The sequence below is a fragment of the Schistocerca gregaria genome, chromosome 1 (genome assembly GCF_023897955.1).
Source record: "Schistocerca gregaria isolate iqSchGreg1 chromosome 1, iqSchGreg1.2, whole genome shotgun sequence".
NCBI classification, from domain to species: Eukaryota; Metazoa; Arthropoda; class Insecta; order Orthoptera; family Acrididae; genus Schistocerca; species Schistocerca gregaria.
Window position 1 is genome coordinate 447,419,021 of NC_064920.1, and position 12,045 is coordinate 447,431,065.

Below are 12,045 nucleotides of genomic sequence, written 5' to 3' on the forward strand. Positions count from 1 at the left end.
TCGAATGCCCTATCCCCAGCAACAGGCAAACGGGACAACGCATTGGCGTTTCCGTGATTAGCAGTGGACCGATACAAGATATCGTAGCGCTACTGCGAGAGGAAAATAGACCAACGAATGAATTTCTGCGCTGTATGTGGAGGTACAGGCTTGTTCGGATGAAAAAGCGATGTCAAAGTTTTGTGGTCTGTGATTATGGCAAAGTGACGACCACAAGGAAAGTCATGAAACTTTGTAACACCAAGTACGAGAGCCAATGCTTCTTTCGCGATCTGTAAATAATTTCTTTGTGCAGACAAGAGTTATCGTGCGAGCCATCTTTGTGCGCAAGGACAGCACCGATCCCAAAATCCGATGCATCCACTATCAACAAAAGGGGCTTCTGGGGATCGAATGGCGTAAGGCAAGTATTGGAAAGCAACGCCGATTACAACCGGCGAAAGGTGCGTTTGCATTCCGTCGTCCAGACGAACGGAACACCTTTACGGTGTAAGCGATGAAGCGGAGTGGAAATGGAAGAGGCATGCGGCACATATCCGTGATAATAGTTGATTTTTACCTGCACACTCTGTAGCTGCTTCAAATTCTGCGGCGAAGGCAAGTCTTGTATGGCACGGAAGTGCGTGGTACTGGGATGTATGCCTTGGGCATTGAGTACATGTCCCAGGTATGGCAAGTCACGAGCAAAAAACAAAAACTTTTCCTTCTGTAAGCGAAGACCTTTTTGTTGCAAGACCTGAAATAATGTTCTGAGATTGGCTAATGTTCTTCTTCCGTCTTTCCGGAAATCACGATATCGTGCAGATAGTTTGCTGCAGTAGGGACCGACGCACAAACTGTTTGTAGATATTGCTGAAACAGTGCAGGAGCGGATGCACACCTGAATGGCAGTCGTTTAAATTGATACAAACCAAGATGCGTGTTAACCACCAAAACGCGCTGGGATTATTCGTCCACCGGTATTTGCAAGTACGCATCTGCTAGGCCCAACTTGGAAAAATATGTGCCTGGGCACAGTTTGTCAAAAAGATCTTCCGGGTGGGGTAAACAAAAAGTTGCAACCACAAGTTCTGGATTCAATGTTGCCTTGAAGTCCACACAGTCTCAATTTTCCCAAAGATTTTGACAAAATTACTAAGGGTGATGCCCAGAGAGAAGCCTGCACACGTTCTATTACACCTTGTGATTTCTAATTGTGTAATGTTTTTGCGACCTCAGGTGTGGGGGAACATTGCGCACTCTGAAAAAATTTCGGTTGCGCGTTTTCTTTCAGTTGCGAATGTGCTTTATAGTTCTTAGCGCAACCGAGTCCCGATGCAAAAATGTCTGCAAATTCTTCACATACACTCCTGGAAATGGAAAAAAGAACACATTGACACCGGTGTGTCAAACCCACCATACTTGCTCCGGACACTGCGAGAGGGCTGTACAAGCAATGATCACACGGACGGCACAGCGGACACACCAGGAACCGCGGTGTTGGCCGTCGAATGGCGCTAGCTGCGCAGCATTTGTGCACCGCCGCCGTCAATGTCAGCCAGTTTGCCGTGGCATACGGAGCTCCATCGCAGTCTGTAACACTGGTAGCATGCCGCGACAGCGTGGACGTGAACCGTATGTGCAGTTGACGGACTTTGAGCGAGGGCGTATAGTGGGCATGCGGGAGGCCGGGTGGACGTACCGCCTAATTGCTCAACACGTGAGGCGTAAGGTCTCCACAGTACATCGATGTTGTCGCCAGTGGTCGGCGGAAGGTGCACGTGCCCGTCGACCTGGGACCGGACCGCAGCGACGCACGGATGCACGCCAAGACCGTAGGATCCTACGCAGTGCCGTAGGGGACCGCACCGCCACTTCCCAGCAAATTAGGGACACTGTTGCTCCTGGGGTATCGGCGAGGACCATTCGCAACCGTCTCCATGAAGCTGGGCTACGGTCCCGCACACCGTTAGGCCGTCTTCCGCTCACGCCCCAACATTGTGCAGCCCGCCTCCAGTGGTGTCGCGACAGGCGTAAATGGAGGGACGAAATGAGACGTGTCGTCTTCATCGATGAGAGTCGCTTCTGTCTTGGTGCCAATTATGGTCGTATGCGTGTTTGGCGCCGTGCAGGTGAGCGCCACAATCAGGACTGCATACGACCGAGGCACACAGGGCCAACACCTGGCTTCATGGTGTGGGGAGCGATCTCCTACACTGGCCGTACATCTCTGGTGATCGTCGAGGGGAAACTGAATAGTGCACGGTACATCCAAACCGTCATCGAACCCATCGTTCTACCATTCCTAGACCGGCAAGGGAACTTGGTGTTCCAACAGGACAATGCACTTCCGCATGTATCCCGTGCCACCCAACGTGCTCTAGAAGGTGTAAGTCAACTACCCTGGCCAGCAAGATCTCCGGATCTGTCCCCCATTGAGCATGTTTGGGACTGGATGAAGCGTCGTCACACGCGGTCTGCACGTCCACCACGAACCCTGGTCCAACTGAGGCGCCAGGTGGAAATGGCATGGCAAGCCGTTCCACAGGACTACATCCACTATCTCTACGATCGTCTCCATGGGAGAATAGCAGCCTGCATTGCTGCGAAAGGTGAATATGCACTGTACTAGTGCCGACATTGTGCATGCTCTGTTGCCTGTGTCTATGTGCCTGTGGTTCTGTCAGTGTGATCATGTGATGTATCTGACCCCAGGAATGTGTCAATAAAGTTTCCTCTTCCTGGGACAATGAATTCACGGTGTTCTTATTTCAATTTCCAGGAGTGTAGATGAGAACCACTGTCTGAAGGCTTAGTCTTGTTCACTGATAGGTCCTGATTTACTATAGACAAGTTAAACAACTGAAATAAATAGAAACCAAACAATTTCACTGCACAAGAAGAACGAAGAGCGTAAAATGACACAAGTTTTGTTTGTCCTTTGTATGTTGCAAGAAGGCTGCACTATCTTAACACAGGGATCTCTTGATCTGAATAGCTAGATAACTTAACATTTGTGGCACGCAACGGAGGTGTGCCCAGCAGTTTGTAAGTGTCTTGATTGATCAGTGAAACTGAAGCTCCGGTATAGAGCTGGAATGGTATCACTGTGCCGTTAATGTCCAAGTCTACAAAAAGTTATCGTCCTGCTGACAACAAGAGAGACTGTCTCGTGCATCGTGAACTGACACTGGTACAAAATCACGTGCGACTTGACGGGAGTTCAGGCGATGTCAACGCACACTATTTGTGGGACGAACACAGTCACTGTTAGAGAGAGTGGCACTGGGCGGAGTGGAATGAACGACATGAATTTCCATGGGCGAAGGTTCGCGAGGCTGAGTATCCTGGGTTCGATTCCGATTCTGGCGCGAAGCAAAGTCCTGGAATTGTTTTGAGTTTTCGATCTGAGATTATCCTGGCAAACACTCTGAACTTGTCCTTTTTTAATACAGTAAAAGCAAATAGCTTTGCGTGAGGGGCATTTCTCACGCGAATGTTTAGTAGCGCACCGCAGGCATGATTTGAGGACTGCATTTGCGTGCCGGCGCGGCACACGTGCCTGAAAGCCTGGCGGCAGCGGCGCGGCCGGGCTCGAGGTCTGTTTACTGCTCCGTGCACCTCACCCGGCGGGCCGGTTAACCTGACTCATGGCTGGCGAAGTTTCAAAAATGGTTCAAATGGCTCTGCACACTGTGGGACTTAACATCTATGTTCATCAGTCCCCTAGAACTTAGAACTACTTAAGCCTAACTAACCTAAGGACATCACACACGCCCATGCCCGAGGCAGCATTCGAACCTGCGACCGTAGCGGTCACGCGGTTCCAGACTGAAGCGCCTAGAAACGTACGGCCACACCGGCCGGCCTGGCGAAGTTTCAAATGATTCCTGAGCAAAGTCAAGTGTGTCCGCGAAGTTTCAAATGATTCCTGAGCAAAGTCAAGTGTGTCCTGCCGATCCAATATGTCCATCACTTGTTGTAGGGAGGGACTGACTAGTTTCAAAATCTGTTCCGTTATACGCACTTCAGAAATGTTCTGTGCAATCGCATCTCGTGCCATAGTATCTGAATATGGGAGTCCACATAGACACTCAAAAGCACAATCGCTTGTAAGGCCTTGCAAGGTTGCAACCCACTCCCGATTAGTGTGACGTGCCATACGTTTTGTATGAAAGAAGGTATACTGTTTCGCAACTATATTGACTGATTGTTTGCAATATGCATGTAATGCAGACAGAATTTCTTCGTAGGGCAGAGATACTACGTCGCGTCGGGGAAATAATTTGACTATCACACAGTAGGTTTTCACACCGACGAACGACAAAAGGAAACGTTGCCACTCGTTACCTTGAATTCGGTAGGCGGCGAGATGGAATCCAAATTGGCGTGACCACTCTGTCCAGCTTTGCAGTGCAGCATCAAAAGGTCTGAAGGTCGGTGCAACTTCGTGTTGTGGCTGCATTAGCGGTGGAGCGGCGGCTGCCGCATCGTTTGCATTGCACGTTGACTCTGGATGAGCTGTCCAAGGACATCCAGTAACACCTGCGTCTGGTGATTCTGTAAGCGATAAAATTCGGACACTACATCTGGAGATTGTGGCGAACCCATTACACAATGAAATCAGGGCAGTCTCAACGATATATGTCAGTATAGTTAAGAAGACCGTTTTTACTCCTCGTCGTAAAATTTTGTGTTAGCGGAAGAGCCAACATCGTGTTACGAGTGGAGGCAGAAGTGCACTCTTTTTACCTCACGCAGGCTGGCGTGAGGAGGGAAGAACTATACTGACGTGAGGTCTGGAACATAACAAGGAATGAGAATTCAGAGAGCGGACGTAATTAGTTTGATACTTAACTTTAATCCATTAATGTTGAACGTCGCTCTTGACGGTACATTATTCACAATATTATCTTTCCAGAACACATTCTTGAAGATAGTAATTATAGTAACTGAATATGGCGCCTTGCTAGGTCGTAACAAATGACGTAGTTGAAAGCTATGCTAAACTGTCGTCTCTGCAAATGAGAGCGTATGTAGACAGTGAACCATCGCTAGAAAAGTCGACTGTATAACTGGGGCGAGTGCTATGGAGTCTCTCTAGACTAGACCTGCCGTGTGGCGGCACTCGGTCTGCAATCACTAATAGTGGCGACACGCGGGTCCGATGTATACTACCGGACCGCGGCCGATTTAAAGGCTACCACCTAGCAAGGGTGGTGTCTGGCGGTGACACCACAGTACCCAATGTCCACTCAGCCAGTTATACATTAAGTCCTGCCTACTACAGTAATGAGCGCAATAAATTTTGTCACTATAGCTCTCTCATTTGTAGAGTTTTGATGTCGACTTCACTAAGCTTGCATATATTTATACTGTTGCAGACAAGTAAACAACTGTCGCGCAAAATTAAATTGACATTCTCGCAGTCCAAAAAGTTCAGTACAAGGCAAAGTGCATAAGCGACGAGATAAAATACATACTCACATGCCATACCCATCCAAACAATTGTGTTTCAGACTACTGTCAGCTAAGTAATTTCAATCTTATTTAAAACGTACATGTGACAAGGTGGCTTGTCAAAATATTCAATACCCGATAACCGTCAGGCAATAGATAATTACCAGCTTTGGAGCAAACAATTAAAAATAGATTTTTTTAGTTAAATGTTCATGTATTGTGAAGTATCTGATTTATAGTATGAAGTTCGTAATAGCCAGATACGTTTTGATTGATGTTGCAATTTCAGCAGTGTGCTCTGCATTACGTTCACTTCACGGGGCTTAAAGTTAAGTATGTTTTGTACCTACATTAAAAAATGGTCCAAATGACTCTGAGCACTATGGGACTTAACATCTTAGGTCATCAGTCCCCTAGAACTTAGAACTACTTAAACCTAACTAACCTAAGGACATCACACAACACCCAGCCATCACGAGGCAGTACCTACACTAACACTGGGTACAGCCACCAAATGAAATAATATAATAATTACTATAGTCGCCTTAAATTACCATTTGCTATTCATCCCGTAAATGCGGAATACTGTCGACATACTCAAATAACTGCATCGCAAACGCTTTTTCCTGTCGTAATTGCATAACTTAGAGAAAAGTCAGAGAAAATTGTAATAACTCGGGAAAATTTCAAAACAATGGACAATGAACTGCCTGCTTGTGTTCTGTATACATTGCTAAGCCAAAAACTGCGACCATCTGCTTAATACATCGTTGGTCCATCTTTGGAGGGCAATACAGCACCGATTCTCCGTCGTATAAGACAAATGATTCGCGGAGACACGTGGCACCGGATGTCTGCACACAAGTCACGTAACTCCCGAAAATTACGGGCCGATGTTTAGTTAGCGCGGAGCTGGAGCCCGAGACATCGATCGGGTACAGATCAGGCTAATTTCATGGCCACGACATGAGTTCACTATTGTGCTGTTCAAACCACTATAGTACCATTATGTCCTTGCGACATGGAGAGTTATCCTGTTGGAAGATACGAGCACGAATGGATATCGGTGGTTCACAGCAATATTCACGTTGTCCACAGCTGTTACGTTGTTTTCGCTTACAAATATAGTTCCCCTCGGAGTTAAGGTGAATTCCCCCCATAGCACAACTCTAACGCCCCTCCCACCCCCCTCCGCCCATGCCCACGGATGTCAAACGGCGCATGTTATGAACAGTGGTTCTCATGGATGACGTACTGTTGTAACAAGAAATGTAATCTAGGTAACACATTTCCGTTGATACACGGTACAATGACAATGATCCTGAGCCCACTGCAGTCGTCATTGACGACGTCTTAACACTTATGGGTAGTTTGCTGAGGAGGCCCATGTTCGACCATGTGTGCTGAAGAGTGTGCTCCAGAATACGCGTGCCTGTACCAGCATTGCACTCTGTCGTTACATGCTGCCTTTCATCACCCTTCAACCACTTTCCACAAATGCTCACGACAGTAGCACGCAGGCAGTCGACAGTACCCCGAGATGCTCGGTTACAAGCTCTAGCCCATAGTAATTAGCTATTAATCAAAGGCGCTTACTTCGCCAATTCCCCATCTGCGGAACATTTCGTGGCTATAGTGATTCCCTATTCCAGCTCAACTGGTTGCCATTCAGTCTCATGGTGCGCAGTGGTAATAATAATGCTTTGACTCCATGATTGTACATTGAGGTGACAAAAATCGTGGGATACACACTAATATAGTGTTGGGCCTCCTTTTTCCCGGCGTAATGCAGCAACTCGACGTGACATGGACTCAACAAGTCGTTGAATGTCCCCTGCAGAAATTCTCAGCCATGCTACCTCCATAGCGAATTGCGAAAGTGTTGCCGCTGCAGGATTTTGTGCACGAATTGATCTTTCTATTGCGTCCCATAAACCTTCGCGCAATCTGGGTGGCCAAATCCGCTCAAATTGCCCAGAACGTTCTTCAAACCTATCGCGAAGAACAGTAGCGCTTTACCATCCATAAGAATTACATCGTGTTTGGGAACATGATGTCCATGAATTCCTACAAATGGTCTCTAAGTAGCCGAACATTTTGAGTCAATAATCGCTTCAGTTTTACCCGATAATCCAGAGCATTCCATCTAAACATGGCCAACACCATTATGGAGCCACCACTAGCTTGCCCAGTGCCTTGTTCACAACTTGCGTCCATGGATTTGTGGGGTCTGCGCCACATTCGAACCCTACCATCAGCTCTTACACGCTGAAAATGGGGCTGATCTGACCAGGCAATGTTTTCCAGTCGTCCAGGGTACAACCGATATGATCACGTACCCAGGAGAGGCACTACGGTTGATGTCATTCTGCCGCCATAGCCGTACTGTTCAAACAGATACGTTCGCATACGTCCCGCAATGGTTTCTGCGGTTATTTCACGGAGCTTCCCTTGTCTGTTAGCACTGACTATGCAAACGCCACTGCTCTCCTAAATCACCTAAGTGCAAACAACAGATACCCCAATGCGCTGCCCATTTATACCTTGTGTATGCAATAATGTACATGTGCGTATCACTATCCCATGACTTCTGTCTCCACAGTCTGTGTATAGCCGAGCGTGTGCTGAAAAGTAATGCCTTCGAACTTTTTATGTGAAAACTATTGAAGCTTTTTAAAAACAAACGTTATTATCGCCCGACATCTTTCTTCTTCATGTCTAAATATTATCAGCCCTCTGCCGCTAGAGGGCTACGAATGATAATCTGCAACATGACGGTGTGGAAAGTAACTATGTCGGTGTGTGACGAACAGCCCGCTGTCATCGAATCACGATTTCAAGGAGTTCGTCCAAACATGGAGCACTCTCTCCTTCAGTATGACAATGGCAGACCACACACGAGCTCTGCAACAATGTCACTGTCATCGATCATTCTCCAGCCTGTCCCGACTTGGCCCAACAGATTTTCATTCGTTTTCAGGGCGCTTTCGAGGACTTTACTTGGAAGGTGACAAGAGATACTGCGGAGACATCCCCCAGGCTGTGGCTAAGCCATGTCTCCTCAGTATCCTTTACTTCAGTAGTGCTAGTTCTGCAAGATTCGCAGGAGAGCTTCTGTAAAGTTTGGAAGGTAGGAGACGAGATACTGGCAGAAGTAAAGCTGTGAGAACACGCGTGAGTCGTGCTTCGGTAGCTCAAATGGTGCCGGCACGGTATCTCAGCGTGTTCGGTCAGAGGGTTTAGCTATCCTCTGTAATAAAAAAAGCTGAGTGAACGGTTTAGCGAACAACCTGAACGGGTGTCATGAGACGTCCGCGCCGATCGTATACAACGAACAAAATAGAACAAAATGAGATCAATAAAGAATTAAAAAAAAAAGAAAGATCGTAGAGCACTTGCCTGCGAAAGGCAAAGGTCCCGAGTCCGAGTCTCGGTCGGGCACGCAGTTTTAATCTCCCAGGAAGTTTCATATCAGCGCACACTCCGCTGCAGAGTGAAAATCCGATTCTGGAGTGTTAATAATGTTTGTTTTTTTAAGAGCTTCAAGAGTTTTCACATAAGCATCCCCCCATAACACATGAAATACATGAATCCTAAAACTACTGATTTAGTTATAACAAAATAAGAAGGAGGTATAAAGTTATTTTAGATATGGTAATTAAGCAGTTCAAAGAGAAACTACATTGTTGTGCGTAAATTAAGATTGAACGTAAGTTTCCCTCGATGTTTGACGGTCAAGTAACATAGGTGGATGAAACTGCTGCAGTATAGTAAACAAGGTAACTGAAACAATGCGAAATGAGAGGAACAGAAATGACACTTCTATTCAAAGACAGCAATTGCACCGAAGTCATCGCGGTCTACAATAGACCCCTGGACAAAACAAATCGCAGTAAGTGGCAATTAAGAGCGCCTGTAATCCCGAGGACGGCAATGCATGCTCTTCAACGGGCCCGCACCCCTAGTCACAATGTTGGCAAGGAGCTGTTGTGGTAGGGCGTTCCATTTCTCCACCGGTGCGGCTAAGAACCGCTGCACGGTCTTTGGTGCATATGGACGTGCTACAGTATGTCTCTCAAAGCATATCACGCTTAAGCGGTGGAATTTAAGTCGGGGGAACGTGAAGTCCAGTCCATTCGTCGGATATCCTGTCGTTCAAAGAGCTCCTACAACTGTGCTGTTTGCTGATGTCGCGCACTGTCATCCATGAAAATTAAGTGAGATTCGAATGCACCCTCGAAAAATTGTAAAATGGGAAAGGAGTACAGTGTCACAATAAGAATGACCCGTGAGTGTGCCGTGTTCGAAAGTCTCGAAGTCAATACGTCCATGAAACATTACGACTTCCCAAGCCATAACACTTGGACCACTGAAATGGTTTTGTTCGACAATGCTGGACACACTCTTATATGCGAGAGGTACACTCAGGAACATTGTCCAACAGAACCTTTTTGGCTGTCCACTTGTTATGGTGTGGGGAGGCATAATGTTGCACAGGCATACTGATCTCCAAGAGTAGGCTCAGTGGTCAACGTTATTGCGACTCTGTACTTTCCCGCTATGCCGTTGTCAATGTAGAGGCCGATGATCTGACGATACGTAAACCTCTCCCAAACTTAGCCGCGACAGTGACTGGACGACCATCGATCGCCAGGACTTGTTTGACAATGCAGCAGTCGTCGTCCTATCGCGTGTGTCTCGGGTACATTAGACCTGACCTCAGTTTTAAGGACGACGGTGGGCCAATGACTCGAACTGCGCAGGCGGAGGATGTCTTGAAGCGAGAAGATATTTGGTGATTTGACTGGCCTCCCCTTTTCCCCAAACTGCATCGAGCACGTGTGAGGGCGTTGTGGAGCCGTACCGCAGCACGTATTGCACCAGCGACCGACCAGCAGCTGTCAGCCACGCTTGCGGAGGGATGGCACACTCTACTACAACAACTCGCCAATTTTGTGGTCAGCATGGGATCTCGTAGTAGAGAATGCATTGCTCTCCACTGTGATAATACACCATGTTAAGAACCATCCCCCACCATTTTTAATGTGCAGGGGACTCCTTCAGTCCACAGCTCGTGGTCGTGCGGTAGCGTTCTCGCTTCCCCCGCCAGGGTTCCCGGGTTCGATTCCAACGGCGTGAGGGATTTTCTCTGCCTCGTGATGACTGGGTGTTGTGTGATGTCCTTAGGTTAGTTAGGTTTAAGTAGTTCTAAATTCTAGGGGACTGATCACCATAGCTGTTAAGTCCCATAGTGCTCAGAGCCATTTTTGGACTCGTTCAGAGCTATTTGGCTTACATTTGAATGAAAACTTAAACTGGAAAAACCTGTATTACAACTGCTGAAACACGGCCTATTGTCCCTGAAACGTGGTTGACCGTAGTGTTTACATTGTTATACTTACCTGTCGTCATCCGGGAGGTTACATCTCAGCATGACGGTGAGCGCTGCAGTGAAAAAAAATTCTTCGCGGTCGAGGGTCGTCCACACACTACCGCGACTGAGTGTGCGATATGTTTACTTCACGTCAGGTCAACAACTTCTACATTTACAAAGGCATAGACAAGCAGACACCATCCTGTATTCATCTTCATATGTTCAAGATAAACATTTTTAAAACGATCCGAAGGCATACACCACAACATGTCATCACACTGTTTTAGAATTGAACGATCCTGATGCTACACTGCAGCTTAGCGTAAATCTGCTGTTCGTCGCCTCACCTCACCATACACAATAGGCTGCCATCAACACCTCAGAGCTTAGACCTGCTCTAATTCGTTTGATACTCTCAGTGCAGTATTCCAAGCCTTCCATCGCCACATGTTGCATGTGCCCATTGGATGTGACCTCTCTGCTACCATATAAATGAGTTGCACGTGTGGAAATCACCTCATCATAGGTTGCTACCAACCATGGAGGGAGAGGGGAGGGGAGTGGGGTGACCCTATTGACAACACCATCAACACTACCTGCCTCTACCAACGGCTCTACTGACGATAGCCACAGTAGGCTGCAGCCATCACCAACTACACAAACCCCACAAAGGTTTGCCCCAGACAACTCCAGCATTAATGACACCATCCACGCTAGGTGTCAGTATAGAAGCCCAGAGTCAGTTGCTTTTGCCGGACAACTCACAATAAGTAGGAATGCCTTTTGTAATACTCCTGTTCCTATACACAAATCTGAGTGCGTCCATCCATACGTGCCATTTTCAGGACAAGAGCTATTGCATACTGATGCGATTGTGATGCTTAAGATACTGACCCCAAAGAGGTGGTTGGTGCATGGCAGCTGCAATGAAGACACAAAACATTATCTATTTATATTTATCTCTCTATCTGTTGGTAAAGAGGGGAGTCCTGTTTTCTGGCGCAGCAATTCTTAGGAACGAAGGAACGTTCGTTTAATGTCTCGCTGACGTCGATTTTAGTATTAGTTCATTCGTAGGTAGTCGGAGAAAATAAACAGAGGTGACCATATACAGGGAACCAATCTGGCAGTTAGCTGAAATTCTCAGGCAATATACGTAATTCATAGCATCATCTCTCATAGCAGCAAAGTATAACAATCTATAACGCACACATAAAGGGCAAAGTAGTAAA

At 47.0% G+C, this 12,045-nt stretch overlaps 1 protein-coding gene across 1 annotated transcript in view; it reads left to right on the forward strand.

Moving 5' to 3' along the window:
• LOC126353287 (fibroin heavy chain-like) overlaps positions 1-12,045 on the forward strand; it is a 68,956-nt gene that overhangs the window by 33,724 nt on the left and 23,187 nt on the right. The window contains exon 3 of the mRNA XM_050002755.1: positions 5,315-5,367. Coding sequence (XP_049858712.1) covers positions 5,315-5,367 — 53 coding nt within the window. The remainder of the gene's footprint in view (positions 1-5,314; positions 5,368-12,045) is intronic.